This window comes from Morone saxatilis, unplaced genomic scaffold, assembly GCF_004916995.1.
Source record: "Morone saxatilis isolate NCDOM2014 unplaced genomic scaffold, NCSU_SB_2.0 Contig18, whole genome shotgun sequence".
Classification (NCBI taxonomy): domain Eukaryota; kingdom Metazoa; phylum Chordata; class Actinopteri; family Moronidae; genus Morone; species Morone saxatilis.
Genome location: NW_023339740.1, coordinates 782564 through 800477, shown reverse-complemented (window position 1 = coordinate 800477; position 17914 = coordinate 782564). Strand labels below are relative to the sequence as shown.

At 39.7% G+C, this 17914-nt stretch overlaps 1 protein-coding gene across 1 annotated transcript; it reads right to left on the bottom strand.

Annotated features, from left to right (window-relative positions):
* Positions 1-4397: 4397 nt before the first annotated feature.
* LOC118327745 (receptor-type tyrosine-protein phosphatase gamma-like) lies at positions 4398-11735 on the bottom strand (the record flags this gene model as incomplete). The annotated part of the gene is given in 2 exon segments (XM_035661177.1): positions 4398-9492; positions 11600-11735. Coding segments are annotated over 2 exon segments (286 nt in total), but the record flags the coding sequence as incomplete, so codon positions are not given.
* Between the last annotated feature and the right edge of the window lie 6179 nt (positions 11736-17914).

Sequence of the window (17914 nt, the reverse complement as noted above, 5' to 3'; positions counted from 1 at the left end):
TGGAGAAGTGTATGAGTGCTGTGTTGTAATAAGATGCAGCAACACAATAAAACCATCAAACCCAAAAACCAGTTAGTTGTCTCAGGGAGGAGAGAGAGAGAGAGAGAGTACTGAGCTCCCAGAGGGTTTTTAAAGCGCATGCCACACAGGCGCTCAGCGGTGTGTCCAGATTTTCTGAAGGGCCTGCACCTCCTGCACGCCCACTTTAAAGTACCTGCACCAAAAACAAAGCCACACAACCAGGAACAGGAACACAAGGTGGAGTGGGTCGTCACAGTGTCTAGGCAGAATGTAGATCAACAGTCTAACACTCTTCCAGACTTTTTTGACTGTGGTGGCACAAGTGGGGCACTGACTTACTCAGGGGTGGCATGAAGTATATGTCTCCACTTTCCAGTCATTCCCAATTTATGCAATTCCAGTACTGTTTATGGACCCCAATATACAGAAATATTCAAATACACTAGGCAAAACGAACACATTTATACCACATGCAAATAACTGCATGTTTTTGCCCCAAAACTGCATGTGATTATAATAAACCAGGCATGTCTGCAAAGTGGAGACTTGTGGGTTCCCATGGAATCCATTTTCATTCGGATATCTTGAGGTCAATGGTCAAGGGATCCCTTTGAAAATAGCCATGCCAGTTTTTCCATCGCCAAAATTTCCATCGGAGTCTGCCAAGATGAGGATAACCACACTGAGCTTATGAATTGGCGCTATACAAATAAAATAAAATTGAATTGAATTGAATTATACAACACAAGGTTGTATAATGAAATGAATCAAATCCATAGAATAACATAAAAGATAAATAAAATAGAATAAATATAAAAAAATATATACAGTTATTTATATACACATATATATGCCCATACACAATGTAATGTAATATATTATAACAACAAATGTCTGTTAGAAAAAAACATTTAAAACAATTGCTGCAACATTGTATTGTGTTTTCCATCAGATGTCCATGAACTAAAAGTGACATAAGGGTTAAAAGGAAGCAGCCATATTCTGATTACCCAGACAGGTTTGATGACTGCCTTGCCTATGACACCCACCTTATTAATTTAAGGTACCATATGTAGGATCTTTTATGTATTAATCACTTTTTATTGCCAATGTGTGAACAGGCTGTAATGTAACTTTGCCTGTGGACTGATTTTTCTGTCTTTCTATGTAGGGATGCGGCTTGCATTCTCCGTGACAATCCAAAAGATGTGATATATTTTTGGCGGCTTTTATTGGCTTTAATTGAAGGTGACAGCTGAAGAGTGACAGGAAAGCGGGGAGAGAGAGAAGGAATGACACACAGCAACAGATCATAGGTCAGAGTTGGCAACTACAGCAAGTACTCAGCCTTAGCACATGGGGTGCCAGATCTACCAGCTGAGCTATGTGGGCACCCCAGAAAATTTAAAAGGTATGCAAAGTACTAAAGACAGCAGTGTTTTGTATAAAGCACATCTGTGTGTTGTTGCTGCTGAGACAGGGTAATTCAGATGGTGAATGTGTGTGAAGCTCCAGACTGAATCTCCATTAGCTTGCCTTGGCATTCCTTAGCTGCAGTCTTCCATCTTATCAGCTATCCAATACCTGAGTACTTCAGCTCCCCCAACTACCTTATTCTCTGACGTTTCCAGCCAGATGATCAATCCCATGTCTGTGCTTTATAATTATCTGTTTTATTAGTCAAAGCTGTTTACCATAACCAAATACTCTCCTGCACCAGCCAGTCCAGCCCCTTCCTCCAACCTACAGCTGGATCTTCTTTTGTCAGCAGCTTTCTTAATCTCCTGGCTGCACCTCTAAGTGTGTACCCATAGCCAGCTCAATGGAGGAAATTCCAACGTGGTCAGAAGAGAAAGTCAGTAGGCTACCACTGAGGGACAGGTGGTGAATGTGCCAGAGATGTTCGGAAGGTCAGCCAGGAGTTTGGTAATGGTGGTCAGTGGGAGACTACTGCCTTTCTCCTGACCACGCTAGATTTGCCTCCCATGAGCTGGCTACAGGAATCCACCCAGAGGGGCAGACAAGAGGTTAGGAATGTTGGCTGTAGAGCAAGACCTTTGGAGAAGTCAGATAACAATGTTGTGGGCGTTTGAGAGACCAAGGTGGTGGGCAGCTGAGGTACTGAGGTATTTGTCAGCTAACATACAGAGGCACATTCCGAGACCAGGGAAAGCTGCAGCGTAGGAGTCCTGAGGCAAGCTGATGAAGATTCAGTATAGAGCTTTCCAGGATCGAGGTTAAATGACTAGAAAGCAGGCCAGTAGTTTCAAAGCTAGCTGACAACATGCTTGCTTGAGGCAAAATGCTAAACTTTCTGTATTGGATGCAGGTTGAAGGATAGCAGATCAGAGGCTAGCTGACTGGGAGGTTGAATTAACACAAGCTGTCCAAAAACTAGCTGCTAGGGCAAGCCTCTTTAGCTGCCCACGGCCTTGGTATGTTGGCTGCCCGATTTCTCAGTTAACCGACTTCTCAGTGCCTTGGTCTCTCAACTACCAACCAACTTGACTTTTGGCTGTTCCACTGAAAAAAGATCACACTCTACAGTCACTTCTGCCATTCATTGAACTGCCTCTGTCCAGCCAGACCATCAGTCACCTGTCTGTTTTCATCAATTGTCTGTCTGCCATTGGCCATTGGTTTAACTCCACAGAAGACTCTCCTGCACCAACATGTCCAGCAAATTCCTCCAAACTACAGCACAATTTTAGTAACACCGCTCACAGCTACTCCAGGGAGTTGCTTACAAGATTGACTAGGAGACATGGGAAAGGTGGCAGACAACAGAAGATCCTGCTGTTGATTGGAGGAGTCTGCTGCATGTGTGGGTACAGGGGAGACTTTTATGCTGGTAAACAGTTTTATCTAATGGCAGACAGACAACTGAAAAACACAGACAGGTAGGCAGTTGGCAGAAGTGACTGTGGTACAGGATCTTGTTTTAACAGTATAAGTCAGAGGACAAGCTGGTGGGCAGCTAAGCTATTGAGGCCCTGTACAGTTGAAAAATCAGCTAGATTTCACGCACCTAGGCTCTACCTCCCAGTAAGATACTACTGGTCCTGCTGTCATCATGTCACTTAGATAGCTGGCGTAAATCTTTTCAACATCGTGGTGGCTCACCCAGCCGCAGACATCTCAGAAGTGAACAATTTTGCAAAACTGTATATTCAGAGTAAAAGCAAAATTATAGCGAGAGGGAGGTGTACCCCAGCATTAATTAACCTACACAACTGAAGGGACAGTGAGGTGTACAAACTTTTCAAACGGACTGGTAAAAAAGAAAAGAGTGGCTATGCTAACAGTCAACACCTTAATTGATGTGTTCACCAGATGGATTGTATTTACAAGTAGCCTGGATCTACAGAGTCTTTGTAGCCTACATTTATGTAACATTATGTTTAGCTTCATATTCAGATAATAAGAAAATGCATGCAAAGTCATTGCAAAATCAATGAAAGAAGGGGGTGAAAGTAGTGTAACATCATTTTAAATATGCATTTGTAAATAACAGTTACAACTACCCTATTCTGAATTAAAAATGTTGTCCAATAATCAGTCATTCCAAAATATGATTTTCTGTCTCTATACTGCAGCCATCTAGGAGCTTCTCAGGCTCTAAAGGCTCTTTTAAATTTAAGATCATTCCAAAGCTGCAGGAGGTCATTTTTATAAACTTTTTTTGGTCATATTTGCTGAAACTTCCATTATATCCTGCCAGTAGTACATGAGATAGATAATCGGTGAAAAAATCAGGCCCGGTGGATTCTTGTTAATACCATTAGGATCACTAGGCGAACCCAAAGGAACCAGATTTTTTCACAGATTATCTGTCTCATGTACTACTGTTAGAACAGTCAAAATTTGAGCAATAATGACAAAACGTTATTTTTAAGTTACCTACTGCACCTTTAAGTCAAACAAAAAATTTATTCATTCAAATTTTCACTTTAGCAATTTGATAAATAGGAACAGATTCAGAATTTTCAACCTCTTACTAAAGTTTTAATGCTTTTATTAGAACAATACTGGAGGCTTACACATATTTCTATGCATAATTAAAAGTTTGTTTAATTAAAGGATTCTATAGTGTCACATTCAATTAAACTAGAAACAAGTAGCTGGTAACAAAATGAAAACATTTTGTATGCTAAAGAAAGTAAGATATTCTTTTCAGGAGTTGTTGGACCAAACCAGAGCTATAAGCTAGTGGACGTTCAAAACTAGTAACAGAGCCTGTAGAAAAAACTGAAATACACAAAAAAGCAAATATTATCAGACAAATAATTTCAGAAAATTACATCAAAACCCATATTTTATTTTATGTATAGCAATACCATTTACATATTAAATAACACTATAATAGAATGCTTTGATATAGCTTTTAACAAAAAGAAAAAAAAGAAATCCATCTTTATTCATGTTACAAAAGAGGAGCGAGCAGCCACCTTTCCAAAACGGGTCAATAATATAATATGATAATTATCAAGTGACTTACAGGAGAGCTATTCTATTGTTCACGTCTGACAACAGAATCATAGCCTCCAGAGGATGAATACCAAAAGCCAAATTAATCAAAAGAAGAGGGTTTACATTGTAATATCACAATCACTGCCTGAACAATAATGGAGGGCGTGAGGCTGGAAACTGGAATGCAATAGTGACTACAACCTGGACGCACAGGCACCTGGCTTCCACACGATCCACCACAAATAGCGATGCCGTGAGTTCAAATTGAGAGAAAACTGACTGAAAGTACTTGTGATTATCAGACTGGAAACCTTGTAAGAGATTTGTGGTATATGCAAGGCCAAGAAATGTAAAAAAATTAAGCTTGATTTACAAAATCATCGAGAAATTAAAAAATGATAGAATTTCAAAGTCTCATGAAAACATTTCCTCTGAAACGATCAATACATACACAGTTTCCAGAGAAGGGCTGGGTTACAGAGGCAACAAAATATATGTACATTTCTTATTGACAGTACAGCTGTGTGTGCCCTTCAAAGGCAACACAAAACACTTTTCATTCTGGATGATCGCAAAGATCAGAATCACCTGAAAATGGGGAAAATGGTAGAGTGACCATTGTAAGGACCTGGTCACACCAGCATATATAACAGCAGCATTTCAGAAATCAGTACATTTCGCAGAACATGCGAATTCATGCTGTTAAGTCTTGATAGTGCAAAACTTTGAGGGATTGGAGATCCCAAGTTCAAAATGGAGGCAGCTATCATATTAACACAATTCCATTTGATATCATCCTGTTCCACAAAAGAGATGCATGATGGCCTGCATTCAGTCATAATAGATGTGGATATTGGTAGTATAGTATAGTATTTCCTTGAATTAGCTTGTTAACTAAATTAACTCAATTGTCCTGTTAGTGACGTAGCAAGCTAACTAGTATGGCAAGCTCCTTTGACTGACTAGCACTAGCACGTTGTCAGGTAGCTAGCATGTTAGAAGTTAAGGTAGCAGTAGCTTTTTTCAAAGATTCCACTTTCTGGTGTGACCTGGCACTTAGACAAAGTGTGTCTTCAACAAAAAAATAAATAAATGCCCCCAAAACAGAAAAAAAAATGGTGGATTTCTCCCTACAAGGTGGAAAAGATGGAGATAACACTCCCAGAGAAACAGAAATAGAAATGTTTTGAATCTTTAATGCCATTCTGTCTGCTCAGTTTATCTTTTGATGCATCTCTTTATCCCAAATGACGGTGTATAACAATGACTGCAAGTAAGGACTTGGCTGAATTTAAAACAAACAGATACCAGATACTGAGGTGAGACTTTTGTAAGGACACTGATAAAAATACAGATATATTGTAAGGGGGGGAGAGGAGGGTTGGGCATCCAGTCAGGAGAGATAAATCATCAAAAGAGAGGGAGAGAAAAGCTCACCCAATATATTTTCTGCATGGGAAAGATTCAAGTCTTTGGTAAAAGTTTTTTAAAAATCAAAATACATTTGTCCCCCTCGCACTCGAACACATCTGTTTTGTGCTGTGTGAAAAAAAGAATGCTTTCACATTATCATTCAAAATGCAAAACTACAAGTGTTCGTTTCACGCCATTGATCACAGAGGTACAGAATATCAAAGTCAGCGACTAAATGAGAACATCCTTATGTCAAAGAGATATCTAAGTATATAAGTGTGTGTGTGTGTGTGTTGTGGTGTTGTGTGTGTGTGTGTTGTGTGTGTGTCTGGTGTGAGGGGTCACTGCAGCTAAAACAGGAAACATTTCAGACAGCTCTTTGCTTGTAGACCACAAAACCACAAAAAAATAAATTTCGGGAGAAAAGAGAGTGAAAAACGTAAACTATGTACACAAGGCCTTGGAAGGTTGGAAAGGGTGATCACACCTCTGTCAACGAGCACGGATCTTGAACAGGCCTCCACCTCTTTTGGTTTGTCTTGTTTGTCAATCACGTTAATACACAGTGGACACAAATTGTTTGAGTACTAGCTTTCCAGTTTGTGACATACTGAAATTAGCCCCTTAGGTCTGTAAAATCTCTGGTCAAAGCCAAGGATTTTATTGACATGGCGAATGCTTTTGTCTAGAAACTGGAGATAAAACCACCTGTAAGCTTAAATTAATGTTTCTGTGTGTTTATGCCTGGTTTAATCGGAAGAGCAACAGATTGTCAGGCCATGTGGTCAATTAGTGGTGTGTAATTTGGCGACAACTGCCAATTTAAGTTATAATTAAAAGGATAAGGCTGACAATATTCTATAAATGTTTTATTGTTGCAGATCAGGAAAAACACAGCTTGATGAAAGTCTGTGCAATGAAATGCTGTTATGATGAAGAGGACAGTGTGCTGGAGTCTTTTGTTTCGTATTGGTCTTCTCCTACGCACCAAAAGTTTTGCCATTGTTGTCAACAAATCCAAAGAAAAGACCAAAACCAACAATGAATTGATGATTGATGATGTGTAGCCAAACCCTGATATGTCTCAATGTGTAATTATCCGCAGCTTAAAATAGTCCCCAACATTTTTTTCTCACATTTGAGTAACATTTGTTTTGTTTTTGGAAATAACTGTGTGCTTTCTTCAAATAAAACAAATTTTAAAGGTTCATTTCTTGAGTAGGAGCCAATGGCCTTGAGGCTGAGTGGTAACATGCTAGAGAAATCTGTCTTAAGAGACATACTAACACCTTCTTTGTTTTGGTCATTTCATCAAATTTGTCGACAATAAGACAAATACTATAATAATAATGATCTTTCAACTTTGACATTGGCTTTCTAACGGGGCCATATTGCCAATCTAGCAGATAGGAAATTTAAGCAGAAAACTGCTTGTGTATTTAGTGTATTTAGATTTTTTAACAATTTTAACGGAACCTTAGCTGGCACCTCTGCCTCATTTAAATCAGGTTGTTGTGACAGATGGGTTAAGTTGTATGTAGTGTGTGTGTGGACTGTGTGTAGATTGTGTTTCACACATGATCTCGGAACTTGGGTGAAACTTTTATGAAAAACTGTATGACAATTATTTAAATTAAATTTCCCAGGAGTAAGGAGAAACCCAGGACACTCCCATTTTGTTGGTACAGGCAGTGTAGATGGAAGATTACCAGTTCCAAATTTGAGTGAACGAAGTCAGGAATTGATAAGTGGTATTAAAAAGCCTGTTTCTTAACACACTCCAGCTCTACAGAGGTCACATTCATCAAAAAATAAAATAACAGATTTCAGAAGAGATATCATAACAAAAAATATTTTATGTTTGATTCTCCATTCTTATATCATCATCAAAAATGTACTGTGTATCATGTAAAGCACCTAACTCTAAAGTAGACAAAGAGGGTTTTTTAGCAGTTTTTACTCAAATCAAATACAATTACTAGATCAAAACATGAAACAAATCTAAACCCACTGTCACCAGTCAAATCTCAACTAGACTAACACTAAGAACCCAAAGACTGTTTCAAACCCTGTTTCAGATTTCCAGAACCTAACCAACTTGTTGCATAGAGCTTATTTTTGAGTCTGCTGTTCCCCGGCAGATCAGACTGATTCAACCCTGTAATAACACACACAGGTGCATGTGAGTAAATGAGGGCCTGACACATCGGCCTCTGTGTTCTCAATCCGTGCTTGTCTGTCAGGATGAATTTATGACAGAAAAAAAACCTTTATTTCAGAAAGATGGGGAATGTCATGTTGTTGCATCATCTGTTGTAGTTCGTCATATGTTGCAAATGTAAAATCACCCCCTACTGGTGGCCTCTGTATGTGTGTATTTGTGTGTGAGTTCAGATGACATAGCAGCATACAAGAACGTAGAGGACTGAGGGAGTCCGCTTCTAGGTGGCTGGGAATCAGCTGAGAGTACTGGAGTGGTAAACTATAGGACGCAGTGGAAATCGACCAGCCAGAGGCGGGAGGCCACAAAGGACAGGTACAAAAATCACAAAGTTATTATGATAAGGATATATTTATATATGTATACATACAGTATTTCCATATATTAAAAAGCATAATATGAATTATACAAAGAAACAATAATAAAATTTCACAGTAGCAGTTGTTACACCACCTTAGGTATTCTAACATGGGTGTGACTCGCTAATAAGAGGGAGAGTGACAAAAAACAAGGCAAAAAAAGAAAAAAGTGAAGAGGAAATTTATTTTAGAAAACAAGCGCTACTTGTCAGTGGCAATATGCTCCAAGATCTCGGTTGTTGTGATAAATGAGTGGTAATATGAGTACTATAGATGAGTGGGGCAGAGGAGGTCACGCTGAGCTGAAGTCAAACAGCTTTTTGTTACTGAGGCGGAGAGTCCGTGCCTTCCTCTGTCCACTGTCCTAAATCAACTGGTAGGTGGAGGGCAGAACAATATCCTTCACAGAAGCAGTGGGTTTAATAAGGGCCAAAGCCGTGGAATGTCAAAAAAATCTGAGCTCGAGTAGAGAAAAGCCAAGTGGGTCAGCTTTAGTATAGGCAGTAACACTGTCATTATATAGTGCAAACAAGAAAAGACAGAAAAGTGTTTCTCGTTGCCTACCGACGCCGTCGTGAAACTTAAAAATGCAGGTGCAAACCCTTCAGTAGGAGAACATTAAGACATAAAATGGCGAAAAAAATAAATATCAAAAACTTTTTATCAGTGTAAAAAAGTAATCAGGTTATTCATTTTAACCAAGAGTCTGGCAAAAAAGGCCTCAAAAAGTCTTGTCCACAATAGTTCCTTGACGTTTTACAAAGTTAAGTGCCTCCTTTGTGGGCTCAGGGACCTCGCAGGGTGCTTGGACCCATAGGATGCCCTCAGCTCAGCCCCAGGCCCCCCACAGGGCCTCTCTCAAACCAGCGACTCCATGCTCTCTGCCTGGTCAGACTGGTCGGACATGGACGCCATGGTCCCGTTAATGTCCCTGGCCAGAAGACGGGAGCCGCTGCCCTTGGTGCTGACGAGGCTGAGCAGAGCTTTGTATAGGTACTGGTACTGGTCCTGTGGACCGATCCATGACAGACAGAGAAAAGACAGAGACAGGAGAACAGGTGAGGACAACAGACTGTATACCCATACTTTTTTCCTCCTCGAGCCACATCAGTCAGGGTTTTAAAGTTATGGATTACATGTAACCGGGATCAGATCAGTTCAAATAAGATTACAAAATTAAGTAACATAAGAAACCCAGATTATATATATATATAAAAAGTGTGGTTATATTATAGTTTCATTGTCAATTATTACTTGATTATATTTTCAATTATGTGTTTAAAAATGCCCCTTAAAAAAAAAAGTTTGTTTTTGTTTTTCAATGATGATTTAAGGATAATAGAGTTTTTATTAATTTCGATTTACACTGAAAATGGAAGAAGAACATTTTGAGTAAGTGCTCCTCTGTACTCAACAACAGAAATAGCACCCCACATGGTGCATAGTACACCTGGAGTGTGTGCTGTTTTTGTAATTGATTTGACCAACAGTAAATGCTGAATATACAAAATGGAATTTTATTTTAATTAAAAAGGTTGTAATTGTTAAAATAGAAAAAAAAATTATATTTGTGGATCTCTTTTTTAGCATGAGGTGAAATATTTTCAATGTTTCATTTTGAAGTAATCCCAAAGTCAAATCAGATTACATAATTTTTTTTGTAATACAATAAATTATGGTATGAATTTTCAAAAATTCCATGTAATCCTTTTTTAGTAACGGACTACATTTCAAAGAAATCAGACCCAACCTTGCCAGTAGTTATACTGTTGCTTAATAGGTTTAATGAATGTGGATGTAAAGCTTATGTGGCTTGTATATTATTGTATAATATTGTATAATATTATGTTTCCCAGTAACTAGTAGTGTAACTAATTACTAATATAATAGTAATACTATTACAGTTACTCTTCCAAAAATTAATTAGTTGCAATATTACTTTTCCTTTTGCTTTTGAAATCCAACAATCCAATCACATCCTTGGATTTATTTTTGTAATCCTGGAATTAGTTTGGAAAATGGAAATATTACATTATTTTGATTTGAACAAATAAAACTGGATTTTAATCATGTTAAGTCTGAATTTTGGGAAGAAGGGACACAATTACCACAATTTTGTGGGGAGTAGCAGAAAGGTAATATAACTAGTAGTGTAACTATTTACTGTTGGCAGGGAGTAATACGTAATTATATTACTTTTGAAAAGCTATACTAATTTTTTTGAGTAACTAGCCCAGCACTGCTTATCAACCATGCATTTGACACAATTAACTAGATTTATCCAAAGTAGATGATGTTTTCTTCTAAAACTCTCTGCAAAACCCAAGCATAGAAGCATGTGGAAAATCCTTGGAGACAAGAAATTACTGTATGGCTGTCTCAGCAAATGTGCTCTCAGTTTGATGCTTATGTCTTCTATTCATACAGAGTTAGTAAGATCTGCTTTCTGTTACTGTGTCCCTGATACTTCGAGTTTGCTCTTTAAGATGACCTCATTAATACCACTGGGCCAGTTCCATTGTAATTGTTATTACTTTTAATGTTTTTATTGTTCTATTGTTTATCTCTGTCAATTTCTGTACCTTTACCTTTAACTCAGTTCCTACCTAAAAGCCTTCTTCTTTATTACCAGCTAAAACCATGGTTTTAGTGTGCTCAGTGTGATTTCTTACGATTTAAACAAAATTATGATTGATTGATTTTTTCATTACTAGCGAGAACGGGCACTGGCAGTAAGTCAGAGTTTGAGGTGCTGAGAGTAAGTTAATCTATATAATCATGTCACACTGAATGCAGGACCTTTGTGGTTTTTGTATTAATTTGAATGGCCATGATCATTTTTAGCCTATTTAATAGTTATTAACAACTTTTTACACAAATTTTATATATTTTTAGCAAATAAAACAAGGCTCTTTCCTGCCTATACACATGTACCCCCCTACTTCCAGTGTAATATTCTTTCATTCAACAGTTTTGTGCTTGATGGATGTTACCAAATCCTTGTCAAGTTCACTAAACTGATGATCCTTGTGAACAAGGAGCATCATCTGATAACTAAAGAATGGTAAGTTGGTATATCTCTGGGTATTATTTCAGCTGCAGTTGTCAGACTCACAATGTCTGTGAAGACCCCTGGCCTCATGAGGTTGATCATCTTGGCCACTTGATAGACATCGACGGCGCCCTCGCTCTCCAACTGCTGAGACAGGGTGGTGAGGGCACACAGCATGCCGGCTGACACTGCTCCCAGCCTGACACAAACACAGTTAGGATCTGGGGTTAGCATGCATCTCCACATAATATCAAAAATGCTTCTCACCCACTGGTTTCGTAACAGATTGATGATTTTTCAGTTTTTACATGTGTAGGAAAGGTCCTGGGGTTATCAAAATTAAAGCTATCTTTTGTGCAAAATTACATAATGTGAAAGACTATATTTACTTAATATGTAGATGCAAATCACAGTCTGGTGAAACCACTCACTGTGGCATAACATCTCATGACATCTAACTGCTGTTCTACATCTATGGCACCTTTAAATAATATTTGTGCTTCCCACGTTGGCTGGAAGACTCCACCGGCAATAAGAGACTGAATGTTGTAGTGCTCAAAAAACAGAATGTTTCACATGTTTTTATAAATGAAAAGCCTGTGGAAGTTGCATTGTTCAACCACATCAATGTATAGTGTACTTCAGGTCCCGAGTTCTATTTTAAAGCAGCAATATACCAAAAACAACTATCCATCTGGCAGCAGCTGTATGAACACTACATGTTATGAATATTTGTTTCATCATCTCCTAATATTTTAGAATAGAATTTAAAATCCTCCTCCTCACCTATAAAGCTCTTCATGGTCAGGCCCCTTCATATCTTAAAGAGCTCATAGTACCCTATTACCCCTCTAGAACACTGCGTTCTCTGAATGCAGGGCTACTTGTGGTTCCTATAGTCTCTAAAAGTAGCCACCAGCAGCCACGAGCTTCAGTACCAAGCTCCTCTCCTGTGGAACCACCGCTTTCCAGTCTGTGGTTTGGAGGCAGACACCCTCTCCCACATTTAAGAGTAGGCTTAAGACGCGTTCCTCTTTGATTAAAGCTTATAGTTTAGGGCTGGATCAGGTGAGTCCTGAGACCATCCTTAGTTTATGCCTGCTATAGGCCTAGACTATCGGGGGATTTCCCATGGTGCACTGAGCTCTCTCTTCCTCTCTCTCTCTTCTCTGCCTCATTCATGTCCCTTCCCATGCTGTTACTCAACTTCACTCTCTTCCCCGAGTTCTTGTGCTTTCACGATCTTGCAGGGTTCTCATGGATCCTCGGTGGAGCCTCCCATTGCCATGGTCCTGCTCGACATTACCATTCTATGTCACTGATTGTATTGTAGGGGGGGCGGGGGGGGGGGGGGGTGGGGGGGGGGGGCGGGGGGGGCGGGGGGGGGGGCGGGGGGGGGGGAGGGGCGGGGGGGGGGGGGGGGGGGGGGGGGGGGGGGGGGGGGGGTGTTATTATGGTATGCATATGAATATTATTATTATTATCTATTTGGGTATTATGTTCAGGTATTAGCAGTATTATTAATTCATTTATTATTATTATTATTATTATTATTAATTATCTTCAATCATCAGTATTATTAACTGTTCATGCATCGATCAGTCACCTACTAATTACGCATGTATCGTTGCTACTGTTGGTTGCTCGTGCACCTGTTGTCTGTCTGTTGTCTGTCTTCTCTCCTCTCCTCTTCTCTACCCTCCTCTCTCTCTCTTTCTCTCTCTCCCCCACGCTGGTCAAGGCAGGATGACCAACCCACCTTAGAGCCGAAAGGGTCTGTCTAGGCTTTCTGCCTGTTAAAAAGGCAGTTTTTCTTGCCCGCGACCCCCCGCCCCCCGCAACGGTGCTTGCTCATGGTGGTACTCGTTGGGCTCTCTAGTAAATGTTATAAGGAGTTCGGTCTAGACCTGCTCTATTTGAAAAGTGTCCTGAGATGACTTCTGTTATGAATTGGCGCTATACAAATAAAATTGAATTGAATTGATTTAATATTTATTAAGCTTTTAGCATGCATTTGAGGAGAAAAACAATTTTCTCATCATGCTGGGTTCCATGAACTCACTGGGTTATGTTAACAGTAAGCTCAGGGGGACTGAACGTTTCTTATCATTCTTACACATACTCCACTACTCACGTCTTAGCCCTGTTTATGACTCCCCAAATTGTTAGATGTATGGCAATCTCGGAACCTGTCAGCTATTCTTAGTCTCTAGGGGCAATGGCCAATGATGTACGGGCCAATACTTCCTCTGCAGTCTGATTGGCAACTTCATATGGGAGAATGGCACATTTTGGCTAATCTCTATGAACACATATCTGCATGAATGTAGATACAGTTAAAAAATAAATAAATAAAAAAGCTAAATTTTCCTCAGACAACTGATGTCACCAATCTGCAGATATCTGTTTATAGAGATTAGATGTGTTATATAGCCACCATTTGTACAATTGTACTTATAAATGGTCTTTTGCCAAAGAAATGCTCACTTGCCCTGTCTCCTCTGACTGAAGTCTCATTCAATTAAATCCATGGGCTGCAGCGAAATCTCTCAGTGGACTCTCAAAATTCCTGATTTGAGATGCTGTGAAGACCTTTACAACTCAGCATTTGACATGTCCTTGACAGCAGCTCAACCAGGGAATGAACACTCTCACAGATCAGGAATGTCACCTCTGAGATTAAAGATTTATTAGCAAGTGAATCCACCTGAGAACGACAGCTCAGCCCGTTGTGAGGCTCCCTGGAGAACACTGGGTTGCCTGCACGATGTAAGGGGTCTCCTCTTTCATTAGCATCCCTGTCAGAAGCTCAGCAGAAACCGCTGCTAACAATCCATGGCTGGCTGAATAATGAGCGTGCAGACAATTAGGACGAGCCTCTACCAGACAATCTCTTAGGTGCTGCAAGCCGGCTGCGCCATAGCAACCAGATGAAGTGCTCAATTAGTCACTTTTATTCTTGAGGATGCGACAAGCAATCTTCATTATTCTAATGAATAAACATGAGCAGAGTTGCTGGATTAGAGTGTCATTCAAGAACACTAATGTGTGTGAATACTTAAGACACTTTCATTATGTTTAATTGGGCAGTTTGTTGCGGTGTCAGTGGTGGGGGGATGGGGGGCAGGATGCAGCAGGATAGTCAGGCTGCCACTGTTGCCAAGTTTTTGGTCATTCCGTGTTCACAAGGAAAAAAGTATATTAACCTGAGAGTGAACACAATGGAACTAATCAGTATTGGGGATAACAACCACAGTATTATGTGAAAAATAATAATATAGGCGCCCGGTTAGCTCACACAGGGTTCGAATCCGACCTGTGGCCCTTTGCTGCCTGTCATCCCCTCTCATTCTACCCCCTTTCCTGTCACTCTTCAGCTGTCACTGTTGATTAAAAGACAATATAGCCTTAGCTAACGTTAGCTTACCAGACATTATCAGGGTTTTTCACGCTTAAAGGAATGTTTTGTGCCTCCTGAAGAGGTTTTATTAAAGGAAAATCAGATCCCCTCCAAATGTATTTAATCAACAATTTATCAAACAGCTGCTGAAGGAACAGAACATAAACTTAAATCCAATATCTTTGACTGTTGCTGTATTTTACACACGTGGTTGAACCTGTGCAACATTGTTGTGACTGGGGCTACGTGCTCCTCTGAAAGCTAACGCTAATGGGAGAGAGGACTTCCTGAGATTTCTCATGAAATAAAAGTTTTATTGAACCTGTCACCTAAAGCAAACAGTAGGCCTGCATGGAAATGTGTGTGAGACAGAAATAAAAATAAAAATGATACAAGAATTCCTGTTTTTAGGTTATTTTAACTAACTTTAATAGCCTTACTTGTAGCTGCTACCTAGCTAGCTTCAACTTTACTTCGTACATTACATAAACATAGACATTGTTTTTGTGGCAGCAATCACAACACAACTTTTCAGTAACAGTAGTATTAGTGTATTATACTGCAAAGCTTTGGGAAAAAAATTATCTTGCATTTCTTATTAATTTGAGTCAATAATAACCACAATCAATGATTTTTTTTTTTAACTGACCCCATAGTTTTTAAAATATAGCCCTCGTTTCATGGTTAAAGTACCGAAATTCATAAAAATAGCAAAAACGGGGGAAAAATCAAATATAATGCTAATTTATGAAGAAATACACAACAAAAACACATTTATAGGCATTGGACCCACTTTATTTGTGGTAATATGCCACAAAACATTTTCACTTTAACAAAATATTGTAATATACAGGAAAACAATTTCACTTCAGAACTTCTCAACATATCTCAACTGTGTGGTGGTGCAACAGCACAAATAAATAATCGATCCACATATACTATGCAGTATTGCTGGTTTGCATTTAAAAATGCATTTAAAAATGCAAACACAGCGTTTCTTCTGAGGTGGTGGAGAGGATGATGAAGGTCGGCCAACTTTGGATGCTGGCTTGTTGACTTGGTACAAGCTGTGGGCGACTGCTAAGTGGAACCTTTTGAGAGACATTGGTTTCTCTTTCAGTAGGCCACAGTCCCTCTTGTAGACCAGCCAGGAATTTGTGATGCACAGGTCAATGATGTATCCAAAGAGGGGGACGTACCATCGCCTTGACTTAGCTGGGGTCTTGTACAGGTGTACCAGCATGTCAGAGAGATCAATCCCTCCCATATGCTCATTGTAGGCATGGATGAGTGACAGGCATGGGATGGGGATCTTTGCATGGGCGTCTTTACTCCAGCGGTTGACGGTTGAAAGAGGCATGATCGCAAAGGCATTGCTCAGAAAGTTGACACATTTATTGTCAAACCATTTTACTGCGATCACCCCTTCAGCAGACCTGTAATCACAAGCTCCATGCCCTCTCTTCATCAGGTTTTTGTCTGTCATCAAAGGAGCTCCCCCAATGCGGTTTGGTCGAACAGTGCCAATGCACTTGACACCCAGGGAGGTGTGCAGGTTCTGGACCAAGTCGAAACTGGTGAAGAAGTTGTCACAGAAGACAACAGAAAAGCCGTGGCTGTGTTATGGTTTTGCATAGCGTTGTCACCACTTTGGCCCCTAAAAGTAGCATCTGCTCCTGCTCAGTCAAGGCAACATTGAAGAAAGTGGATGCCCCCTGATAGAGCAGAAAGTCATGAATGATGCCAGATGAGCTGGCCCGGCAGAACAATTTAAAGCCCCACTTGTCTGGCTTGTTGGCAATATATTGTTGAAGAGTTCCAGCCCTTGTGCCTTTATACGCCACCATGACCTCATCCACACTGTGCTGGTAAGTGGATGAGATCAGGAGACACTGCTCACAAAGCATCTCAAAGAGGGGACGGATTTTGTAAAATCTGTCTGGACTCTCATTGTATTGCTGATTATCATTGAAATGAATGAACCGGCGTAAAAGCTGGAATCTCTTCCTTGGCATGATATCAGCTATCACATTGAAACGTGACTCATGGTGCCAGTAGTCCTTCAGGGATGGGAAGTTTAAAACACCCATAAAGAGTAGGGTTGCCAAGATATTTTCAATCTCTTCAGGGCCGGTCTTGATTGGATCTCCCAGCTCCTGGGCAGCGTAGAGATTGGTATGATGATCAATATGTTAAATCATCTCATCAGTGAAGAGCATTTTGAAGTACTGGAAGGGTGTCTGTACAACCTCAGGTGGGTCAAAATTTGAATGAGGAACCTGGAATTCCTCAATATCTTCATGCTTCCAGATTCTTCTTGTGCCTTTGTTTGAGTCTGAGGGGGGGCATGGGTCAGGGGTGTCCTCTGGCTCCTCCACGGAAACAGTTTTTAAGGTGTGTCTTTTTTACTTTTCTTACGAGGCAGCTGTGTAGAAGATCTGCTTGTTGAGGGAGCGTCTTCTTCATCCAGGGATTCAAAAGAACTGTCACCACTCAGCTCTGCTTGTGTGGGCCGATAATCAGGATCATCTATTTTGGTCATTATCCTCACTCAAAACACCATCAGAGTCTTGAGGATTTTCTGGTACAAGGGCCAGAAGAGTGCGTGGTCTTGCACCGTAAAATGTTTTAGCATCCATCTAGTAATTTTAAGAAAAATTAAAAGAAAAATAAAGATATTAAAAACCACATTCTCTTACAATTGTAGTAATATTTGTATACCAGCATGTGTCATTTTGTAAAAATGGAAGTAGTCGTACTACCAGTACTAACATTTTCACATATCCCTTCTGGATATTTACCATATCTACTTTGAAGTGAGAAAAACTCCAAACTTAGGAAACTATTTCAACATATTTATGATGGAATAACATTAAATGTTTCATATTGACAAAGATAAATGATCAAAAATGTTTATTTCATAGCAAATAGTCAACTTTAATCAAATTAGCTTTATGTTGCTAGGTTTACCATAAACT